Genomic DNA, 23,987 nt, shown 5'->3' with positions numbered 1-23,987 from the left:
TCTGTTGTAGTTGGAGGCTCAGTGGTTGTGGGAGGTTGTGTTGTAGTTGGAGGCTCTGTTGTAGTTGGAGGCTCAGTGGTTGTGGGAGGTTCTGTTGTAGTTGGAGGCTCAGTGGTTGTGGGAGTTTGTGTTGTAGTTGGAGACTGTGTTGTAGTTGGAGGCTCTGTTGTAGTTGGAGGCTCAGTGGTTGTGGGAGGTTGTGTTGTAGTTGGAGGCTCTGTTGTAGTTGGAGGCTCAATGGTTGTGGGAGGTTGTGTTGTAGTTGGAGGCTCTGTTGTAGTTGGAGCCTCTGTTGTAGTTGGAGGCTCAGTGGTTGTGGGAGGTTGTGTTGTAATTGGAGGCTCTGTTGTAGTTGGAGGCACTGTTGTAGTTGGAGGCACTGTTGTAGTTGGAGGCTCTGTTGTAGTTGAAGGCTCAGTGGTTGTGGGAGGTTTTGTTGTAGTTAGAGGCTCTGTTGTAGTTGGAGGCTCAGTGGTTGTGGGAGTTTGTGTTGTAGTTGGAGGCTCTGTTGTAGTTGGAGGTTCAGTGGTTGTGGGAGGTTGTGTTGTAGTTGGAGGCTCTGTTGTAGTTGGCGGCTCAGTGGTTGTGGGAGGTTGTGTTGTAGTTGGAGGCTCAGTGGTTGTGGGAGTTTGTGTTGTAGTTTGAGGCTCTGTTGTAGTTGGAGGTTCAGTAGTTGTGGGAGGTTGTGTTGTAGTTGGAGGCTCTGTTGTAGCTGGTGGCTCAGTGGTTGTGGGAGGTTGTGTTGTAGTTGGAGGCTCTGTTGTAGTTGGAGGCTCAGTGGTTGTGGGATGTTGTGTTGTAGTTAGAGGCTCTGTTGTAGTTGGAGGCTCAGTGGTTGTGGGAGTTTGTTTTGTAGTTGGAGGCTCTGTTGTAGTTAGAGGCTCTGTTGTAGTTAGAGACTCAGTGGCTGTGGGAGGTTGTGTTGTAGTTGGAGGCTCTGTTGTAGTTGGAGGCTCAGTGGTTGTGGGAGGTTGTGTTGTAGTTGGAGGCTCTGTTGTAGTTGGCGGCTCTGTTGTAGTTAGAGACTCAGTGGTTGTGGGAGGTTGTGTTGTAGTTGGAGGCTCTGTGGTAGTTGGAGGCTCAGTGGTTGTGGGAGGTTGTGTTGTAGTTGGAGGCTCTGTGGTAGTTGGAGGTTCAGTGGTTGTGGGAGGTTGTGTTGTAGTTGGAGGCTCTGTTGTAATTGGAGGCTCTGTTGTAATTGTAGGCTCTGTTGTAGTTGGAGGCTCAGTGGTTGTAGGAGGTTGTGTTGTAGTTGGAGACTCTGTTGTAGTTGGACGCTCAGTGGTTGTAGGAGGCTCTGTTGTAGTTGGAGGCTCTGTTGTAGTTGGAGGCTCAGTGGTTGTGGGAGGTTGTGTTGTAGTTGGAGGTTGTGTTGTAGTTGGAGGCTCTGTTGTAGTTGGAGGCTCTGTGGTTGTGGGAGGTTGTGTTGTAGTTGGAGGCTCTGTTGTAGTTGGAGGCTCAGTGGTTGTGGGAGTTTGTGTTGTAGTTAGAGGCTGTGTTGTAGATGGAGGCTCTGTTGTAGTGGGAGGCTCTGTTGTAGTTTTAGGCTCCGTTGTAGTTGGAGGCTCTGTTGTAGTTGGAGGCTCAGTGGTTGTGGGAGGTTGTGTTGTAGTTGGAGGTTGTGTTGTAGTTGGAGGCTCTGTTGTAGTTGGAGGCTCAGTGGTTGTGGGAGGTTGTGTTGTAGTTGGAGGTTCTGTTGTAGTTGGAGGCTCTGTTGTAGTTGGAGGCTCAGTGGTTGTGGGAGGTTGTGTTGTAGTTGGAGGCTCTGTTGTAGTTGGAGGCTCTATTGTAGTTGGAGGCTCAGTGGTTGTGGGAGGTTGTGTTGTAGTTGGAGGCTGTGTTGTAGTTGGAGGCTCAGTGGTTGTGGGAGGTTGAGTTGTAGTTGGAGGCTCTGTTGTAGTTGGAGGCTCAGTGGTTGTGGGAGGTTGTGTTGTAGTTGGAGGTTGTGTTGTAGTTGGAGGCTCTGTTGTAGTTGGAGGCTCTGTGGTTGTGGGAGGTTGTGTTGTAGTTGGAGGCTCTGTTGTAGTTGGAGGCTCAGTGGTTGTGGGAGTTTGTGTTGTAGTTAGAGGCTGTGTTGTAGATGGAGGCTCTGTTGTAGTGGGAGGCTCTGTTGTAGTTGTAGGCTCCGTTGTAGTTGGAGGCTCTGTTGTAGTTGGAGGCTCAGTGGTTGTGGGAGGTTGTGTTGTAGTTGGAGGTTGTGTTGTAGTTGGAGGCTCTGTTGTAGTTGGAGGCTCAGTGGTTGTGGGAGGTTGTGTTGTAGTTGGAGGTTCTGTTGTAGTTGGAGGCTCTGTTGTAGTTGGAGGCTCAGTGGTTGTGGGAGGTTGTGTTGTAGTTGGAGGCTCTGTTGTAGTTGGAGGCTCTGTTGTAGTTGGAGGCTCAGTGGTTGTGGGAGGTTGTGTTGTAGTTGGAGGCTCTGTTGTAGTTGGAGGCTCAGTGGTTGTGGGAAGTTGTGTTGTAGTTGGAGGCTCAGTGGTTGTGGGAGGTTGTGTTGTAGTTGGAGGCTCTGTTGTAGTTGGAGGCTCTGTTGTAGTTGGAGGCTCAGTGGTTGTGGGAGGTTGTGTTGTAGTTGGAGGCTCTGTTGTAGTTGGAGGCTCTGTTGTAGTTGAAGGCTCTGTTGTAGTTGGAGGCTCTGTTGTAGTTGGAGGCTCAGTGGTAGTGGGAGGTTGTGTTGTAGTTGGGGGCTCAGTGGTTGTGGGAGGTTGTGTTGTAGTTGGAGGCTCTGTTGTAGTTGGAGGCTCAGTGGTTGTGGGAGGTGGTGTTGTAGTTGGAAGCTCTGTGGTAGTTTGAGGCTCAGTGGTTTTGGGAGGCTCAGTGGTTGTGGGAGGTTGTGCTGTAGTTGGAGGCTCTGTTGTAGTTGGAGGCTCAGTGGTTGTGGAAGGTTGTGTTGTAGTTGGAGGCTCTGTTGTAGTTGGAGGCTCAGTGGTTGTGGGAGGTTGTGTTGTAGTTTGAGGCTCTGTTGTAGTTGAAGGCTCTGTTGTAGTTGGAGTCTCTGTTGTAGTTGGAGGCTCTGTTGTAGTTGGAGGCTCAGTGGTTGTGGGAGGTTGTGTTGTAGTTGGAGGCTCTGTTGTAGTTGAAGGCTCTGTTGTAGTTGGAGGCTCTGTTGTAGTTGGAGGCTCTGTTGTAGTTGGAGGCTCAGTGGTAGTGGGAGGTTGTGTTGTAGTTGGAGGCTCAGTGGTTGTGGGAGGTTGTGTTGTAGTTGGAGGCTCTGTTGTAGTTGGAGGCTCAGTGGTTGTGGAAGGTTGTGTTGTAGTTGGAGGCTCTGTTGTAGTTGGAGGCTCAGTGGTTGTGGGAGGTTGTGTTGTAGTTTGAGGCTCTGTTGTGGTTGTGGGAGGTTGTGTTGTAGTTGGAGGCTCTGTTGTAGTTGGAGGCTCTGTGGTTGTGGGAGGTTGTGTTGTAGTTGGAGGCTCTGTTGTAGTTGGAGGCTCAGTGGTTGTGGGAGTTTGTGTTGTAGTTGGAGGCTCTGTTGTAGTTGAAGGCTCTGTTGTAGTTGGAGGCTCTGTTGTAGTTGGAGGTTCAGTGGTTGTGGGAGGTTGTGTTGTAGTTGGAGGCTCTGTTGTAGTTGAATGCTCTGTTGTAGTTGGAGGCTCTGTTGTAGTTGGAGGCTCAGTGGTTGTGGGAGGTTGTGTTGTAGTTGGAGGCTCAGTGGTTGTGGGAGGTTGTGTTGTAGTTGGAGGCTCTGTTGTAGTTGGAGGCTCAGTGGTTGTGGGAGGTTGTGTTGTAGTTGGAAGCTCTGTGGTAGTTGGAGGCTCAGTGGTTGTGGGAGGCTCAGTGGTTGTGGGAGGTTGTGTTGTAGTTGGAGGCTGTGTTGTAGTTGGAGGCTCTGTTGTAGTTGGAGGCTCAATGGTTGTGGGAGGTTGTGTTGTAGTTGGAGGCTCTGTTGTAGTTGAAGGCTCTGTTGTAGTTGGAGGTTCTGTTGTAGTTGGAGGCTCTGTTGTAGTTGGAGGCTCAGTGGTTGTGGGAGGTTGCGTTGTAGTTGGAAACTCAGTGGTTGTGGGAGGTTGTGTTGTAGTTGGAGGCTCTGTTGTAGTTGGAGGCTCAGTGGTTGTGGGAGGTTGTGTTGTAGTTGGAAGCTCTGTGGTAGTTGGAAGCTCAGTGGTTGTGGGAGGCTCAGTGGTTGTGGGAGGTTGTGTTGTAGTTGGATGCTCTGTTGTAGTTGGAGGCTCTGTGGTTGTGGGAGGTTGTGTTGTAGTTGGAGGCTCTGTTGTAGTTGGAGGCTCAGTGGTTGTGGGAGGTTGTGTTGTAGTTGGAGGCTCTATTGTAGTTGAAGGCTCTGTTGTAGTTGGAGGCTCTGTTGTAGTTGGAGGCTCAGTGGTTGTGGGAGGTTGTGTTGTTGTTGGAGGCTCAGTGGTTGTGGGAGGTTGTGTTGTAGTTGGAGGCTCTGTTGTAGTTGGAGGCTCTGTGGTTGTGGGAGGTTGTGTTGTAGTTGGAGGTTCTGTTGTAGTTGGAGGCTCTGTTGTAGTTGGAGGCTCAGTGGTTGTGGGAGGTTGTGTTGTAGTTTGAGGCTTTGTTGTAGTTGGAGGCTCTGTTGTAGTTGGAGGCTCAGTGGTTGTGGGAGGTTGTGTTGTAGTTGGAGGCTCTGTTGTAGTTGGAGGCTCAGTGGTTGTGGGAAGTTGTGTTGTAGTTGGAGGCTCAGTGGTTGTGGGAGGTTGTGTTGTAGTTGGAGGCTCTTTTGTAGTTGGAGGCTCTGTTGTAGTTGGAGGCTCAGTGGTTGTGGGAGGTTGTGTTGTAGTTGGAGGCTCTGTTGTAGTTGAAGGCTCTGTTGTAGTTGGAGGCTCAGTGGTTGTGGGAGGTTGTGTTGTAGTTGGAGGCTCTGTTGTAGTTGAAGGCTCTGTTGTAGTTGGAGGCTCTGTTGTAGTTGGAGGCTCAGTGGTTGTGGGAGGTTGTGTTGTAGTTGGAGGCTCTGTTGTAGTTGAAGGCTCTGTTGTAGTTGGAGGCTCTGTTGTAGTTGGAGGCTCAGTGGTTGTGGGAGGTTGTGTTGTTGTTGGAGGCTCAGTGGTTGTGGGAGGTTGTGTTGTAGTTGGAGGCTCTGTTGCAGTTGGAGGCTCTGTGGTTGTGGGAGGTTGTGTTGTAGTTGGAGGCTCTGTTGTAGTTGGAGGCTCAGTGGTTGTGGGAGGTTGTGTTGTAGTTGGAGGTTCTGTTGTAGTTGGAGGCTCTGTTGTAGTTGGAGGCTCAGTGGTTGTGGGAGGTTGTGTTGTAGTTGGAGGCTTTGTTGTAGTTGGAGGCTCTGTTGTAGTTGGAGGCTCAGTGGTTGTGGGAGGTTGTGTTGTAGTTGGAGGCTCTGTTGTAGTTGGAGGCTCAGTGGTTGTGGGAAGTTGTGTTGTAGTTGGAGGCTCTGTTGTAGTTGAAGGCTCTGTTGTAGTTGGAGGCTCTGTTGTAGTTGGAGGCTCAGTGGTTGTGGGAGGTTGTGTTGTAGTTGGAGGCTCTGTTGTAGTTGAAGGCTCTGTTGTAGTTTGAGTCTCTGTTGTAGTTGGAGGCTCTGTTGTAGTTGGAGGCTCAGTAGTTGTGGGAGGTTGTGTTGTAGTTGGAGGCTCAGTGGTTGTGGGAGGTTGTGTTGTAGTTGGAGCCTCTGTTGTAGTTGGAGGCTCAGTGGTTGTGGGAGGTTGTGTTGTAGTTGGAAGCTCTGTGGTAGTTGGAGGCTCAGTGGTTTTGGGAAGCTCAGTGGTTGTGGGAGGTTGTGTTGTAGTTGGAGGCTCAGTGGTTGTGGGAGGTTGTGTTGTAGTTGGAGTCTCTGTTGTAGTTGGAGGCTCTGTTGTAGTTGGAGGCTCAGTGGTTGTGGGAGGCTGTGTTGTAGTTGGAGGCTCTGTTGTAGTTGAAGGCTCTGTTGTAGTTGGAGGCTCTGTTGTAGTTGGAGGCTTAGTGGTTGTGGGAGGTTGTGTTGTTGTTGGAGGCTCAGTGGTTGTGGGAGGTTGTGTTGTAGTTGGAGGCTCTGTTGTAGTTGGAGGCTCTGTGGTTGTGGGAGGTTGTGTTGTAGTTGGAGGCTCTGTTGTAGTTGGAGGCTCAGTGGTTGTGGGAGGTTGTGTTGTAGTTGGAGGCTCTGTTGTAGTTGGAGGCTCAGTGGTTGTGGGAGGTTGTGTTGTAGTTGGAGGTTCTGTTGTAGTTGGAGGCTCTGTTGTAGTTGGAGGTTCAGTGGTTGTGGGAGGTTGTGTTGTAGTTGGAGGCTTTGTTGTAGTTGGAGGCTCTGTTGTAGTTGGAGGCTCAGTGGTTGTGGGAGGTTGTGTTGTAGTTGGAGGCTCTGTTGTAGTTGGAGGCTCAGTGGTTGTGGTAAGTTGTGTTGTAGTTGGAGGCTCAGTGGTTGTGGGAGGTTGTGTTGTAGTTGGAGGTTCTGTTGTAGTTGGAGGCTCTGTTGTAGTTGGAGGCTCAGTGGTTGTGGGAGGTTGTGTTGTAGTTGGAGGCTCTGTTGTAGTTGGAGGCTCTGTTGTAGTTGAAGTCTCTGTTGTAGTTGGAGGCTCTGTTGTAGTTGGAGGCTCAGTGGTTGTGGGAGGTTGTGTTGTAGTTGGAGGCTCAGTGGTTGTGGGAGGTTGTGTTGTAGTTGGAAGCTCTGTGGTAGTTGGAGGCTCAGTGGTTTTGGGAAGCTCAGTGGTTGTGGGAGGTTGTGTTGTAGTTGGAGGCTCAGTGGTTGTGGGAGGTTGTGTTGTAGTTGGAGGCTCTGTGGTTGTGGGAGGTTGTGTTGTAGTTGGAGGCTCTGTTGTAGTTGGAGGCTCAGTGGTTGTGGGAGGTTGTGTTGTAGTTTGAGGCTTTGTTGTAGTTGGAGGCTCAGTGGTTGTGGGAGGTTGTGTTGTAGTTTGAGGCTCTGTTGTAGTTGGAGGCTCTGTGGTTGTGGGAGGTTGTGTTGTAGTTGGAGGCTCTGTTGTAGTTGGAGGCTCAGTGGTTGTGGGAGTTTGTGTTGAAGTTGGAGGCTGTGTTGTAGATGGAGGCTCTGTTGTAGTTGGAGGCTCTGTTGTAGTCTCCGTTGTAGTTGGAGTCTCAGTGGTTGTGGGAGGTTGTGTTGTAGCTGGAGGCTCTGTTGTAGTTGGAGGCTCTGTTGTAGTTGAAGGCTCTTTTGTAGTTGGAGGCTCTGTTGTAGTTGGAGGTTCTGTTGTAGTTGGAGGCTCAGTGGTAGTGGGAGGTTGTGTTGTAGTTGGAGGCTCTGTTGTAGTTGGAGGCTCAGTGGTTGTGGGAGGTTGTGTTGTAGTTGGAGGCTCTGTTGTAGTTGGAGGCTCTGTTGTAGTTGGAGGCTCAGTGGTTGTGGGATGTTGTGTTATAGTTGGAGGTTCTGTTGTAGTTGGAGGCTCAGTGGTTGTGGGAGGCTCAGTGGTTGTGGGAGGTTGTGTTGTAGTTGGAGGCTCTGTTGTAGTTGGAGGCTCAGTGGTTGTGGGAGGCTCAGTGGTTGTGGGAGGCTCTGTTGTAGTTGGAGGCTCAGTGGTTGTGGGAAGTTGTGTTGTAGTTGGAGGCTCAGTAGTTGTGGGAGGTTGTGTTGTAGTTGGAGGCTCTATTGTAGTTGGAGGCTCAGTGGTTGTGGGAGGTTGTGTTGTAGTTTGAGGCTCCGTTGTAGTTGGAGGCTCTGTTGTAGATGGAGGCTCAGTGGTTGTGGGAGGTTGTGTTGTAGTCGGAGGCTCTGTTGTAGTTGGAGGCTCAGTAGTTGTGGGAGGTTGTGTTGTAGTTGGAGGCTCTGTTGTAGTTGGAGGCTCTGTTGTAGTTGGAGGCTCAGTGGTTGTGGGAGGTTGTGTTGTAGTTGGAGGCTCTGTTGTAGTTGGAGGCTCAGTGGTTGTGGGAGGTTGTGTTGTAGTTGGAGGCTCTGTTGTAGTTGGAGGCTCAGTGGTTGTGGGAGGTTGTGTTGTAGTTGGAGGCTCAGTTGTAGTTGGAGGCTCAGTGGTAGTGGGAGGTTGTGTTGTAGTGGGAGGTTGTGTTGTAGTTGGAGTTTGTGTTGTAGTGGGAGGTTGTGTTGTAGTTGGAGGCTGAGTGGTTGTGGGAGATTGTGTTGTAGTTGGAGGCTCTGTTGTATTTGGAGGCTCTGTTGTAGTTGGAGGCTCAGTGGTAGTAGGAGGTTGTGTTGTAGTTGGAGGCTGTGTTGTAGTTGGAGGTTGCGTTGTAGTTGGAGGTTGCGTTGTAGTTGGAGGTTGTGTTGTAGTTGGAGGCTCAGTGGTTGTGGGAGCTTGTGTTGTAGTTGGAGGCTGTGTTGTAGTTGGAGGCTCTGTTATAGTTGGAGGCTCAGTGGTAGTGGGAGGTTGTGTTGTAGTTGGAGGCTGTGTTGTAGTTGAAATCTGTTTTGTAGTTGGAGGTTGTGTTGTAGTTGGAGGCTCAGTGATTGTGGGAGGTTGTGTTGTAGTTGGAGGCTGGGATGTAGTTGGAGGCTGTGTTGTAGTTGGAGGCTGTGTTGTGGTTGGAGGTTGTGTTGTAGTTGGAGGTTGTGTTGTAGTTGGAGGCTCAGTGGTTGTGGGAGGTTGTGTTGTAGTTGGAGGCTGTGATGTAGTTGGAGGTTGTGTTGTAGTTGGAGGCTTAGTGTTTGTTGGAGGTTGTGTTGTAGTTGGAGGCTGTGTTGTAGTTGGAGGCTGTGTTGTAGTTGGAGGCTGTGTTGTAGTTGGAGGTTGTGTTGTAGTTGGAGGCTCAGTGGTTGTGGGAGGCTGTGTTGTAGTTGGAGGCTGTGATGTAGTTGGAGGCTGTGTTGTAGTTGGAGGCTGTGTTGTAGTTGGAGGTTGTGTTGTAGTTGGAGGTTGTGTTGTAGTTGGAGGCTCACTGGTTGTGGGAGGCTGTGTTGTAGTTGGAGGCTGTGATGTAGTTGGAGGTTGTGTTGTAGTTGGAGGCTGTGTTGTAGTTGGAGGCTGTGTTGTAGTTGGAGGTTGTGTTGTAGTTGGAGGTTGTGTTGTAGTTGGAGGCTCAGTGGTTGTGGGAGGCTGTGTTGTAGTTGGAGGCTGTGATGTAGTTGGAGGTTGTGTTGTAGTTGGAGGCTTAGTGGTTGTTGGAGGCTGTGTTGTAGTTGGAGGCTGTGTTGTAGTTGGAGGCTGTGATGTAGTTGGAGGTTGTGTTGTAGTTGGAGGCTGTGTTGTAGTTGGAGGCTGTGTTGTAGTTGGAGGTTGTGTTGTAGTTGGAGGCTCAGTGGTTGTGGGAGGCGGTGTTGTAGTTGGAGGCTGTGATGTAGTTGGAGGTTGTGTTGTAGTTGGAGGCTTAGTGGTTGTTGGAGGCTGTGTTGTAGTTGGAGGCTGTGTTGTAGTTGGAGGCTGTGTTGTAGTTGGAGGCTGTGTTGTAGTGTGAGTGTTAGTACTATTTGTTTGTGTGGAGATTGTCGTCTGTGTTGAGGAAGTTGTCGTTTTACCTGTTACAGGAAAGTGAGAAGATTCTGTGTTAGATTCTTTTAGCACAAATTTCGTGTTTGGAGACACCAGTAGCAAACAGTATATTTTGTGATTTGTGTGAATCTGCGGCTCAGTTTCTTCTATGTGATGTTTGTGAGGTGTAATGTGCGCTGTGGCCCCGATTCATGAAGGTGTTTACCTCAGTTTTCTGACATAAAACAGTGTAATTTTTGTAGAATTTTTCCACATTTTTAAGTTGCCTAAAAACGTTTAGCATTGAAGATTTTCAGGCTAGTCCCAGCTAGCTTCACCAAAATGGTCGGAATGGGGCTTGGCCAGTAGTGTGGCTACCTAAGGGGCAGATGGAGCGGTTGTGACGCCCTGGCCTATCAGGTCGTCACAGGGTATTGTGCAACCTGCCCTTCTGCACAGTATCCACTTCTCCTGGGTTACGGGTCCTGGTCCTTTGGTTTTGCTAACAGCTTAGCCAATCAAAATCCTAGGAACACTTTACACTGTACCCACCAGACACAGCATTGGGGGGCCTGAAGGGAATAGGGCCGCCCATTAGGGGGGTTGGTAGGGGAAAGTGAGAAAGTGACAGTCGAGCAGGAGAGAGAGAGTGGAGCGGAGGTTACTCTCTGAGAGGGAGAGGTCACCGGCCTGGAGCAGGGCTCCTATAGTTACTAAGTGGCAGAAATTGGTGTGGGCCTGGTAGGAGCTGGAACCCTGGTCGCAAGGGATTGTGTCAAGGAGCACGGACTGCCGAGGAGGGCAGCCGGCGGCCTTAAGCTATCACCGGGCAAGGGGCCTGGGCACGACGGGGTACGTGGACCCTAGGCCGGAAAGTAGCTTCACGTGTTCTGGTAATTTACCCGACGGGGGTGAAGACTTCACGATTCATCCCCAACCCGCTCCAAAATCGGGGTACTAGCGCACTGATAGGATAGGACTTTCTCAATACAGTCCAAAGAAATCCTACGCGTGAACCCTGAGAGCAAGCTCACTCCGTTAGCCATACGAGTGAGCGGGACCCGAAGAGTTTCACACTTGAGGGTCCAAATAGAGATAAGGAAAGGGCGACAGACTAACCGCAACACCAAGGGCTCTGACCCAAGAGTGCTCCCTACAAGCTGCAGTGGTGCTCAGAATTCTGGTTTTCAAGCTGTCGGTGTTGTTATTCCTGGACTGAATGAGTATACTGAAAAACCCTTTTCCTATCCCCAATGGCACCCCAAGCACCAATCATCCAACAGGCCCCTTGACACGAACGCCCTACCCACGGGGGGGTTAAACATCCTGCTGCTACACCATCGTCACCTGGCTCCCCAACAGCAGCGGTGGTCTCTCACATTACCACACACCATGGGCGTCGTCACGAACTTCCTAATCCCCTTGTACATACTTTCTCCCTTGTTTTAATTTGAGTGTCCGTTGCGGACACCCGGATCCGGAGACCCCTTGAGCCACCGCGGCTCCGGATCCGAGCGGCTCGCCCGCTGCCACGGGTGTGGTACTCAGTCGCTCCAGGTCATCTGATAACGATAGGAGCCCTCCGAGATGCGAAGCCAGCTGTGCGGTAGAGCAAGGAGACACAATCTCTCTGCACTGCTGCTCTCTGTTCTGTAGACCGCGGGGGATGAACTGGCTGACCTCAGCACACATAGGTAATTTTCTTGCATTGGTGCTATGACCTCAGCTCCTTGGTCTGCCCAAGCCTCTCCAGTGGACTCATCAGGATCCTGGATTACATGAGTACATGATGTTTTTTGGTTTAATTAAAACTTGTGTTTTTACTGTGGGAGCATAAAACTATGGGGGACCCTCATACAGTGTGGGGTATCCTGAAACAGTGTGGAATCCTAATACAATGTAGGGACTAGTGTGGGGGCCCTGATAAAGTGGGCCGCATGGTGGCTCACTGGTTAGCACTGCAGCCTTGCAGCGCTGGGGTCCTGGGTTCTAGTCCCACCAAGGACAACATCTGCAAGGAGTTTGTATGTTCTCCCCGTGTTTGCGTGGGTTTCCTCCGGGTACTCCGGTTTCCTCCCACACTCCAAAGACATACAGATAGGGACTCTAGATTGTGAGCCCCAATGGGGACAGTATGACCAATGTATGTAAAGCGCTGCGGAATTAATAGCGCTGTATAAATGAATAAATATAAAGTGTGGAAGCTTATATGGAGGGTCATAATACAGCTTGGAGGTTAATTTGAGGGCCACTATATAGTTTGGGGGCTATCGCAGGGGCCACTATACTGTGTGGAAGCTAATATGGGGGAAATTACACAGTTTGGGGCCCTCCATGGGTACAATCATGCAGTATGGGAACTATTTTGAAGGGCCCTCATACAGTGTGGGGACTACTGTGGAGGGGGGGAGCTCCTCATAAAGTGTGCTGCTATTATTCAGTTTGTCTTCTACTGTGGGAGCCATTATGCAATGTGAGGCCTACTGTGTGGCTCATTATATTGTATATAGGGGAGCTGTGGAGGCATTATACTGTGTATGGGAGAGTAGTACGCTCATTATACAGTGTATAGGGAGCTGTGGGCTCATCTTAAGGGTGCTTTACACGCTGCGACATCGCTAGCGATGTTGCGAGCGATAGCACCCGCCCCTGTCGTTCTTGCGATATGTGGTGATCGCTGCCATAGCGAACAATATCGCTACGGCAGCGTCACACGCACATACCTGGTCAGCGACGTCGCTGTGCCCGCCGAACAATCCCTCCTTCAAGGGGGAGGTGCGTTTGGCGTCACAGTGGCATCACTAAACGGCCGCCCAATAGAAGAGGAGGGGACGAGATGAGCGGCCGGAACATGCCGCCAACCTCCTTCCTTCCTCCTTTCCGGTGGACGCAGGTAGGATGATTTTCGTCGTTCCTGCGGTGTCACACACAGCGATGTGTGGTGCCGCAGGAACGACGAACAACCTGCAGAATGAAACACCAATGACATTATGGTCAGGAGCGACGTGTCAACGATCACCGATCTTTGTTGGTATTGCGATCGTTGATCGTCGCTCCTTGGTGTCACACGCTGCGATGTCGCTAACGATGCCGGATGTGCGTCACTAACGATGTGACCCCGACGATATATCGTTAGCGATGTCGCAGCGTGTAAAGCACCCTTTACTGTGTATAGAGGAGTTGTCTGGATATCATACTTTGTATAAGAGAACTGTGGGCTCAAGATACTGTGTATAGGGGAGCTGTGGATACATTTGTCACACGGAGTTTTGCACAAAATTCACCGACTGTCATGGCGGCGTTATGCTGTGTTCACAATGCAGAGTCTGACACTCTCTCCTATGGTTTCTCTGGTATTTCTGATCAACCCAGGCAGACCCGGGCGTTGACCTGCTGTATGCTCATTCAAGACAGGCTTCTGAGGGTTAAACTCTGCTAGACTGCTGTTAGGCTTCTTGATCACATATTGTATGGAATCCAAATCACTTCTCCTCCTCTCATTTTTAGGCTGGAGGAAATTTTCTACCTATGCCAACTATAGTTGATGCTGTGTTGGTCTGTGAGTTCTGGTGTCCCAGACTTGCTGGAGAAAGAGTTCTTTTCTTATTTGAGTTACCCATCGTTTTGTAGTTTTCACCCTGCTTTTGTTTTCCTTCTAATCTCTTGTTGTCTTATACCTCTGTGTGTGCTGTGTGACAGAGTTTTGGTTTCCCGTTTGTCTATTTCTGTGGGTTAAATCACACTCCTGTCCCGGATCCCCCTGGGGAAAGGGGTGGGGACATACAATCAGGGATGGTCAGGAGAAGGGCCATGAAGGAGACTGGCATCTCCACCATTATGAGTATCTTTAAGGCTATGTGCGCACGTTGCGTACTGTCCCTGCAGAAATTTCTGCAGCAATTTGAACAGCACACGTGCGCTTCAATTCGCTGCAGAAAGAGCCCGTAATGAAAAAAAAAAAAAAGCCGATTCCATGCGCTCTGACTGCAGCCCCTCCCATAGACAGAGCGGGGGCTGCAGGCAGAGCGCAGGAAAGAAGCGCCATGTCACTTCTTAGAACGCGCGCTTCGGGCAGCAGACGAAGGGCTGCGCTCTAATACGCCATGTGCGCACGTCTCCTGCATGATCTTCATAGATTATGCAGGGGACGCAGGACGCATTATTCTGCGGTGCAGATCGCAGCGTAACTGCATGTATATACGCAACGTGTGCACATAGCCTAAGAATCGGGATAACACAGGGCCCCCTAGTCTAAAAGTCAGCTTGGGGGCCTTGGTTTCCTGTTATTCCCATAGTCCCTTGTGACAGCATTATACTGTGTATTGGAGAGCTGTTAACCTATCATGCTATATACAGGGCAGCTGAGGGCTAACCTTGTGTATAAGAGGGCTGACAGCTCACCATACTATGTATAGGGGAGTTGTGGAGGCATTATACTGTGTATCGGGGAGCTGTGGGCTCATCATAGTGTGTAAAGTGAAGCTGTGGAGACATTATACTGTGTATAGTGGTGCTGTGGGGGGTCAAGATACTGTGTATAGGGGATATCTGGAGGCACTATACTGTGTATAGGGGAGTTGAGGGCCCATCATACTGTGTATAGGGAGCTGTGGGCCCATTAAACTGTGTCTAGGGGAGCTGTATATGGGGAAATTCATTGGTAGAGATTCATTGTTAAGTGGATACTTAAGAAGCATTAGGCCCTGTGCGCCTAGACAAAGGAATATTCTTAAGAAAATTCCGGAGGCTCAGTAAGATTTCCGCACCTGGGGAAAATACCGCACCAAACTCCGCATCCAAATCCGCATGCGGTTTGTTGCATTTTGCTGCTGATTTGGATGCAGATTTGGTGGGGAAATGGCGCAGCCAGCGTCGGACTGGCTATTGGAGGAATCTCCAGTAATACCAGGCCTGGCCGCGGTTACCTGCACTGAACTCCGGAGCTGTCACCTGAGCTCCGGAGTGCAGCCTAGACTAAACTATGAGAGTCGAGTGATTGATTCGCCGGCGCTCGTGTACCGCTACGGGGCTTGGCCGGCTGCCGAGTCGCTCGGATCCGTGCTCGTCGGTGGGTAGCTCGAGCTCCTCTCAGACCCGGGGGTCACATTGCTCTGAAAGGGGGTTGGCGCTGCACGTAGGGACTTTGGTGGGGAGGTCCACGGCCGGAGCCACAGTCGTTTGTAGGGGATTTGAGTTTGTGACGCCACCCACGGGTTGTGGGGAATGGATGGACACCACCGCTGCCGTTGACTAGGCTCCCGGGGACGGTGTTGCGCAGCTTGGTGTTGATTCCTCCGTGGGTAGGGGAGTGATGGTCCGGGGGCCCGAGGGAGATGCTGAGCCGGGGGAGTGGATGCATGCTGGGGTGTCGGTGCAGTGCGGCGTAGTGCGTGGCCCAAAGGCACTGTTGTACTCACTATTACAAACACGCTGGAGTCTCTAGTAAACCAAACAAGATGGTGAACGGTGTCCGCAGCCGGCTGCTGTTTTCCCCTTAATAGGTTGGTGGTTTCCGCCTTTCTCCTGCACCTCACTTATGTAGAAAATGTCGACTCCTATGCCTGAGCAACGGTAGTCCGCTCCCCAGCTTGGTAAGTGCTGGGAGAGCCCTTTTTGCCCGCAGACACTGGCCCCTCGGGTCTCTATGCCTGAGCGGTGGCGTTACCCTAATGGTCGGGCTGTTGTCTTCAGTCGGGTCTTAGGTGGGAAAGGGCTTAACGTCCAGTCCTCAATCAGTTGATTTGACTCAGCCCGGTTGTTTCTGGGCCTCGTACTGGGTCTGAGTACCCCTCCTGGTGCTCCGGTTTCCAATCGGTTCCCCGGTTCGGTACCGGTGGGCCACCGCCTGTCCCCGGTCCCTACGGTTCCACCGGCTGTAATCCCAGCTCCTGCAGGCGGCCACCACCGTCTGCCCCCTTGCCAGAGGTGGCTGGGCTCCAACCCAGACACCTGGTGTAGACTATGGCAGGCCTGGACACAGGTCTGCCCTTGAACTTCACTCCTCTCCACTGTCAAAGCTCAACTCCTCTGTTTTCCTGCCTCAGGGCCTGTGAACTCCTCGGTGGGCGGAGCCAACCGCCTGGCTCCACCCCCCTGGTGTGAACATCAAACCCGGAGGGAGGTGACAATGTTTGTGTGTGTGTGTAAGGGCCTACTTGTGACAACCTGGCTAGTCCAGGGCGTCATATTTGCAGCCTAGACTGGACTGCGAGCGCCGAGTGATTGATTCCCCGGCGATTGCTGTTTAGTTCAGGCCAGGCTGATCTCCGGAGCTCAGGTGACAGCTCCGGAGTGCAGCCCGGCCTCTCTACAGCTGTCACCTGAGCTCCGGAGATCAGCCCAGCCTGAACTAAACTGCAATTGCCGGGGAATCAATCACTCGGCGCTCGCAGTTTAGTCTACGCTGCACTCCGGAGCTCAGGTGACAGCTCCGGAGTTCAGTGCAGGTAACCACGGCCAGGCCTGGTATTACTGGAGATTCCTCCAGTAGCCAGTCCCGCAGCTACCTGCGGAAAAAAATTGACATGCAATCGTTTTGCTGCGGGAATCCCGCAGCAAAACATGTGTGACGCCCTGGCAAAACCAGGTAGTCACACATACGCCCCCGCATAACACCTTCCCTCACTCAGGTAACACACAGCCGACCTGAAACCCTAGTCACCCCCCTTTAGGGCAAAACAGGCACACCAGTGGGCCGGACCAGGCGGTTAGTGAATGCCCACCTAGGGGTTTAGACAGCCCGGGGTGGTAAAAACAGTAGTTCAATCTGTAGTTCAAGTAGAGAGGAGTGTGGGCTGGAGCTAGGTGTAGCTCCAGCAGAGGGAGTTCAAGATGAACGGTGCCAGGGTTGGAGCCCTAGTACCTTGGCTAGGTGGCAGACGGTGGTCTTCGGCAACAGGAGACAGGAAGATGGCCCGGCAGATCCGAGGAGGACTGGAGAAGGGTTGGAGACCACCGGTACCTACACCGGAGACCCGACCGGAAACCATGCACAGAGGGGATACTCGGACCCTGAAGCCAGGACCGAAGACAACGGCCTAGCTAATAAACCGATTGAGGGCAGGATTATAGGTCCTGTCCCAACCTAGGTCCCGAAAAGTAGAAAACCACGCAACGAGAGGGCTAGGGCCACCGCCAGGGCCTGTAGATCCCACGGGTCAGCGTCAGACGGGCACGGCTCCTCAGGCACACAAAAGCCAGGAGCGGACTCCCATGTTCCATACCGGAAAGTCTGAACACACAACAACACTAGTGCAGAGGAAAGGACGGCGACCACCAGCCCGGGTGGGGGACCAGAGTACAACCGGCCGCGGCGGCCGGCCACCAGCACCTTGGTTTACCAAAAGACTCGTGTGATTTCTTCCAGTGTGAGTAACAACTCTCCCCCGGTCCATGTGGGCGTGCAAGCCCCTGCCAACGCCATACCCTGCCCAGAGACACTGGGCTCCGGGGCAACCATCCCTACTCACGGAGGGGTTAACATCCAGTTGCCATAACACCTCCCCCGGGTGCTCCCCACAATAGCAGCGGTGGTGTCCCACTTCACCACCCACCGTGGGTGGCATCACGAACATTCTATAAACAATCCCGTATAAATACGTCCCCCTTTTTATTCGGAGTGTCCGCGCGACCCCCGGGTCCGGGCGACCCCTCGAGCTGTACCGTAGGCCCCGGATCCGAGCAGCGCCGGCTGCTGGCACGGGGGCGGCACACCCCGCAGCTGTCAAAATCCGCCTAGTGCGCACAGAATTTTTTTTACCCATAGGATTTGCTGGTGAATCACTGCAGAGATGTTATGAACATTTTCTGCAGCGAAACATGCAGCAAATCCGCGGCAAAAACCGCACAGGGCCTTATTGTTATAGGGGCACTCGGAGTATTGTAACCGTCAAAGGTGCACATGGGACCCTTGCTAGTGGCAAAATGTGGACACACTTTTCTAGAGCACTTGCACAGGGCATTACGGTATTCTTGGGGATAATTTTACTATCTACAGGGCACAAAGGAGGCATTATTACTTTGGAATGGACATAGTGGGACGTTGACGTCAGTAATGGTGGAACAGTGGCATCAGGAATGTCATCGTTCATCACTCTGATGAGTGGTGCTGCTCCTCACGTCACCGCTCATTACAATCGCAGAGTGCAGCATAAGTCGGGAGTGGCTGCTGCTAAAAGTCTATAGTGCCTCATTCCGAGACTCCATAGCCTTAGATTAATGTATCGAGAAACATTATGTGACCCGCTGGATGGACTAAGTTGGACCTGGGAACTCTGCTTTCTAATAAATTAGTGAACGAGGGGCAGTGTCTTGTTTTTGTGTCATCAATATAGTCATTGTATACCACTACTAATGGTACTATTTTAGCTCTGTGCGGTGGTGTCTACATTCTGGGGCTCTGCTGTTATTTTTGCAGTAGTGACTTCATTTTGCTTTCGATTTTATTTAATCTTGCCTTGTAAGAAAAATATATTAAAGTAAACCTCAACTAAAATGAGAGAACTGAATATTTAATACATAGCCAAGAGATTAAAGCACATCATGCTGCTGTGTGGTAGATGGAGCGTGGTGCAAAACTTTTGATTTTTAACTTAAAATGTGCTCAACTTACCAGTAGTAGTTTGTGCATCAGCTCCCAGGCTCAGAGCTGTATAAAGAAAAATACAGATTATGCATTAGCTGTATGATGTAAATTATTACCCACATGGTATCTACATTAATATCAGCCTATTTATGCCACTGTAGAGTAGTGTGGGGCGTTAGTTTTGGGTGAGGGATTGACGCAGGATGCTCCAGCATGATGCGTGAAATGCCTTGTCCTGGCTGGGTGTGTGGCCAGAGAACCCGTGTAGACCGCATACTGCCGCTGATGTCTGCTGGCTGGGACAAGATGATGACTTGCACTCACAAAGAGACCAACAGTCTACTGGAAACAACAATTCTTTACTGTATAGGCCCTGTCACACACAGAGATAAATCTGTGGCAGATCTGTGGTAGATCTGTGGTTGCAGTGAAATTGTGGACAATCAGTGCCAGGTTTGTGGCTGTGTACAAATGGAACAATATGTCCATGATTTCACTGCAACCACAGATCTGCCAAAGATTTATCTCTGTGTGTGACGGGGCCTTATGGTTTATTTTCTGAGACATAGGGTTCAGCGATATGCGTCTCTTTTCCCACTGTGTGCTGTTATCTGCAATGTTTGTTTTAACTTCAGGTAATTATCATTGCTGGACTAGGTCAGCTAGTCCAGCACACCCCCTGCTGTGATTAGTAGCTCACTGTCTACAGACATTGTATATAGAGAGCCTGGTGTGGGCAGGGATAGCTTTCTGAGCTCTGCTAAATGTAAAAACTCTGATTGCGTCAGAACGGCTGCACCAAGTAAACTAAGTGATACATCATTAAATTCAGAGTCTCTTTGCCTACATCATGCTGCTCTCAGATGAGTTAGCAAAAACATGATGGCAGATTCCTTTTAACATGAAAATGAACCTGTAACATTGAACATGGAGCAACAGTCGTTTCACCAGGGCTTTGGATCCCGTGAGGTTTACAAAATGCCATTATAAATGGCATATGGTAGGTGAGGGCCTATTACAGATTTTACATTGGGAGGTTGCACCTATAGTTACTGAGACTTCTTCAGACAAGTCTCTGCTACTAATACTGATCACATGCTGCAGCGGCATGTGAAATCATGGACATATTGTTCCATTTGTACACAGCCACAAACCTGGCACTGATTGTCCACAATTTCACTGCAACCACAGATCTGCCGCAGATTTATCTCTGTGTGTGAGGCCTTGGACACACATCCGTGCCACCGGTACGTGTTTGGTACGTTTTTGCACATACCGCCGGCACGGAGACACGTATACCAATGTTACCCTATGGTAGCAGGCACACACACGTAAAAACACACGGAACGTGTGTCCATGTCCGTTTGTACGTGTGTGCGTTTTCCAACACACTGACTTGTCCACGTTTTCTCCGGCATCACGGGTATCACACGGCCTGCACCCGTACCACACGGATGTAGTGTGGATGCGGTCCTGTGTGATATGCGCCGGAGAAAACACACGTGTCAGAGAAGAAAACCCCCAAAATCTTTACTCACCTTCTCCTGCCCTCCTGTCTCTCCCGCTGCTGTCACTTGCTGCCGACCGCTGCTCATTATGCTCATTTAATAGTCACTTCACTGCGGCCGGCAGCAGCGGGGAGTCGGCAGGGCTGGAGACCGAAGATCAGAACCCTGGACAGCAGCAAGGACCACGTGAGTATTGAAAATACCTGTTCTCCGTGTGTTATCGCGGATAGCACACAGAGAACACACGTTGCCCGCAGGTACCGGAGACACGTACTTTCCAAACGCAACACGCAGGGAAAATACATGTCTCGTGGCACGTTTTAACGGATGTGTGGCAGAGGCCTGACAGGGCCTTTAGACTTGCTTTAACAGGAAATGTAATATCTCAGTCTTGTATTCTGGTGCTAATGAGAACTTGTCATGTCAAAACACACTATTTACATGCAGATATACGGTTAATTTAAGGTAAATGGCGGCCTGAGTGCCTTACTGGAAGAGTAGTTAATGATGGCTGTAACTGCTGCCTGCACCTCCTCAATGACTGGCAGCGAGCTGATGAAAACCTTGTCTTCTCCCTGCTCCTGCAAGTCGGATATACAGGATTTAAATGCTATTTTGCTGCAGATTATCCTCATATCTGCAGGTAAATAGTGTTTCTGGAGGTGACAGATTTCCATTAACAGTATAATATTGTTTTATTTTGAGAGCAGCAATCTTGGCTAAGTGCTACTGCACTAGAACAGTTCCAGAAAGTTGCTTTACTGCAGAAAAATATGAAATCTCATTCACAAAAAGGAGAGAGTGCAAAAAATGGAGATGCTGGAGACAAGAAAGTGCAAATAGGGTCTTACCCAAATATATATATCCAAATAAAACCAGGAGAGGCTCATCTCATAGGGTTGTGAAAGTCACAACCCCTATAACAGCATAAATGGCTGCAGCAGGCCCACGTGGAATCAGCAAACAATAGGAGGAAGAATGGAGTAAAATCTGCGCTGCCTTTCATTGGCAGTGTGGATTGTACCTATTTCTTCCTCCCATTGTTTGTTGTTTGATGGGAGAGATTAGCAGACAAGCTCAAAGATACGATACGATGCAATACACTTTATTGATCCCGTGGGAAATTATGGTATCACAGCAGCACAACTTAAATAATAACATGAATTACTTAATTGACAAGTCAGTAGAGTTCACAGAAGAACATTATATATTAGATTAGGTCATACACAGCGGGTGAACTGAAAAGTAGAAGAAATAAAGAAGGAAACATTCACCTTGATGATTTTACACTAATGTTATTGTTGTACATTCCCATAGCAGTTGGCACAAATGATTTCCTATATTTTTACAACTCAGAAGGATTAGCCGGTTACTGAAGGTGCTCTTCTGTCTCATGAATAGCTCATATAATGGATGTACATTATTATTCATAATCGCCTTACACTTTTTCATATATATATAAAACAGTGTCTGCTATTGACAATGCTGTGATTATTAGGTGTAGATTATATTATAAGTCATCCTATAGTGCGGGATCATAAAAACCAATAGGCTGATTCTGATTATACTTTTCTGAAAATGTATTGAGCTTAATGTTTAAGGCAATGTGCGCGCTTTGCGTTTTTTCATGCGTTTCCGCAGCGTTTTGAACTGCAGCGTTTTAATGCCAAAATACATGCGTTTTGATTTTCAAGCAAAGTCTATGAGAAATTGGGATTTATTGTGTGCACTATACTGTTAAAAACGCTGCGTTTTAGTTGCAGAAAATTTGGCAAAAACTCAGCGTTTAAAGAAGCAACATGTCAATTGTTTTTGCCATTTTGGCAGCGTTTTGCTAACATTAGAGTCAATGAGAACTTTCAAAACGCAACCAAAATCAAAATACTAGCATGTAACATGCTTTTTTGATGCAGAAAGCATGCTTTTTTGACTAAATAAACGCATGCGTTTTTGACATTACATTAAGGGTATGTGCGCACGTTGCTTTTTACCTGCTTTTTACCTGCTTTTTTGCTGCTTTTTCTTCTGCGCTGTTTAATGCCAAAATGGATGTGTTCTTCTATTCAAGCAAAGTCTATGGGAATTTGGGTTTCTTGTTCACACTATGTTGTTCAAAATGCTGCCTTTTTGTGGCAGAACTTTGGTCAGAAACTCAGCTTTGCAGTGCAAAACCCAAATGGCAAAAACAATTGACATGTTGCTTCTTTGAAAAGCTGAGTTTTTGACCAAAGTTCTGCCACAAAAAGGCAGCATTTTGAACAACATAGTGTGAACAAGAAACCCAAATTCCCATAGACTTTGCTTGAATAGAAGAACACATCCATTTTGGCATTAAACAGCGCAGAAGAAAAAGCAGCAAAAAAGCAGGTAAAAAGCAGGTAAAAAGCAACGTGCGCACATACCCTAAGGCCATGATATGTCCCTTTACACACACACATAGTCTGACAATTAAATTAATGAAAATCAATAATTTAACGTTATTTAATACATAAATATTAGAACACAGTTATCATTTTAATAAAATAATCTATTTTGTGTGTGATTTTATTCAAGATATTTGTTATCATTTTTTTCTTTTTTTTTCATAGTGTTTGGATGTTTAAACTTTATTTAGTGTCTTTGTATACAAAACGCATCTAACTTTAAGCAGGTAAAACACGGTAAAAACGCACGCGTATTTTTAGCGTTTTTGAGGACAAAACCAAATTTGACAAAGACAATTTCTGCCAGAGGATGCGTTTAGAACTGCAACTACCCCGACGCAAAGTGCGCACATAGCCTAAAAGAATTGTGAAGGAGAAACCCAACAATGGTTGCAGGTTTCACACCTTTTGGAATTTTTGAAAGGATGGGTGTTGTGCAAATTCATGAAAATTTCTCTTCCAATATCTGTGTCCACTGCAAAGATTTTCTGTCTTACCTGCTAGGAGCAGCCCGAGCGTGGCGAGCATCTTCCACTTCATTCTGAGATCAGAGTCTCAGACCTTTCCCTTCTGTGTGCCCAGTATCTGTCCAAGCATAATTGGGAAATTCAGTAAATTTTAGTACTACTACTCACATAATCACAACCTAAATTCTGTTTTTTATATATATATATATATATATATATATATAGGTTCCTTTTGACCTATAGTTTTCATATTTTTTCATACTTTATTTATTATAAAAATAATTGATTAAAAATATGACAGATAAAAAGTATAAGAAAACAATTTATAAAAATTAAAAAAAAAATGATGATAAAAATGATAAGAAAACAAATGATAAGAAAACAGTTATCACAACATTGACTTTAATAGTGATTGTTTATTCATTAATATGATCCTGAATTTAAACACATTGACGTTTCTCTAGAATCACAATCAATCTTCTAAAATGTATTTATAAAAAACTTATTATTTTTATTATACATAGCTAGATAGCGGTAGATAGATAGATAGATAGATATAGAAGGATGGACCTATAAATAGATAGATAAATATTCATGCAGAATGACAAAGCTGTTACACAGTTGTGAAATCGTGTTCCACATAGCTCCATTCATTATAGTGGATGAACTTGTTTATCTGAAGGTTGCAAGATCACCCACTCCTAAATTTAAAAATAGAAATAGATATGTCTGATATATCTATTAGATAGACAGATAAATACACTGAACAAAAATATAAACACAACACGTTAGATTTTGTTCTCATTTTTCATGAGCTGAACTCTAAGATCTAAGACTTTTTCTATGGACACAAATGGCCTTTATCTCTCAAATATTGTTCACTATTTTTCTAAATCTGTGTTAGTGAACTCTTCTCGTTCTTCTTCGCTGAAATAATCCATCCACTTCACAAGTGTTGCATATCAAGATGCTAATTAGACCGCATGATTATTGCACAGGTGCGCCTTAGGCTGGGCACAATAAAAGGTCACTATAAAATGTGCAGTTTTATCACACAGCACAATGTCACAGATGTCCAAGTTTTGATGGAGCGTGAACCTGGTGTGTTGACTGCAGGAATGTCACCAGAGCTGTCGCCCGTGAATTTAATGTTCATTCATTTATTTACCATGAGCCGTCTCCAAAGGCGTTTCAGAGAATTTGACAGACTTCACAACTTCAGACCAGGTTTAACACACACCAGCGCAGGACCTCCACATCCAGCATCTTCATCTCCAAGATCGTTTCAGACCGGCCGCCCGGACAACTGCTGCAGCAATCAGTTTGCATAACCAAAGAATTTCTGCACAAACTGTGTTTCAGAGAAGCTCATCTGCTGCTCGTCGTGTTCATCGGGGTCTCCACCTGACTGCAGTTTGTTGTCGTTGTAACCGTCTTGAGAGGGTATAAGCTCACATTCAGTGGTGTCTGGCACATTGGAAAGGTGTTCTCTTCACGGATGAATCCCAGTTTTCACTGTTTGGGGCAGATGGCAGACTGGCAAATTGTCGTCACACCAGGTATTGCACATTTTAGAGTGGCCATTTTTTGGGGCCAGCCTAAGGCACACCTGTGCAATAATCATGCTGTCTAATCAGCGTCTTGATATTTCCTACCTGTGACTTGGATAGATTAAAAGGCCTTTTCTGTACATAACTAAAAGATCTAAGACTTTTTCTCAGCTCATAAAAAATGGCAGCAAAAACAAAAGTGTTGACTTTATA

General features: G+C 48.3%; 2 protein-coding genes and 1 long non-coding RNA gene across 4 annotated transcripts in view; 1 reads left to right on the top strand and 2 right to left on the bottom strand.

Annotated features, from left to right (window-relative positions):
* LOC142250086 (uncharacterized) overlaps positions 1-5,204 on the bottom strand; it is a gene marked incomplete at its 5' end in the record, with an annotated part of 39,275 nt that extends 34,071 nt beyond the window's left edge. The window contains one exon of the mRNA XM_075322149.1: positions 3,914-5,204. Within this exon, the coding sequence (XP_075178264.1) occupies positions 3,914-5,204 (1,291 nt within the window). The remainder of the gene's footprint in view (positions 1-3,913) is intronic.
* C8H1orf210 (chromosome 8 C1orf210 homolog) overlaps positions 1-23,987 on the top strand; it is a 358,767-nt gene that overhangs the window by 33,096 nt on the left and 301,684 nt on the right. The window lies entirely within an intron of this gene.
* On the bottom strand, positions 9,210-22,341 carry LOC142249505 (uncharacterized). The gene is made up of 3 exons (XR_012725069.1): positions 22,255-22,341; positions 17,854-17,889; positions 9,210-9,289 (listed from the first exon to the last, which is right to left on the bottom strand). It is a non-coding gene; the product is annotated as an uncharacterized LOC142249505 (long non-coding RNA).

Source organism: Anomaloglossus baeobatrachus, chromosome 8 (genome assembly GCF_048569485.1).
Source record: "Anomaloglossus baeobatrachus isolate aAnoBae1 chromosome 8, aAnoBae1.hap1, whole genome shotgun sequence".
In the NCBI taxonomy this organism is placed as follows: Eukaryota; Metazoa; Chordata; class Amphibia; order Anura; family Aromobatidae; genus Anomaloglossus; species Anomaloglossus baeobatrachus.
Note: the sequence above shows the minus strand (reverse complement) of the source record. Positions and strands in the feature narration are given on the sequence as shown.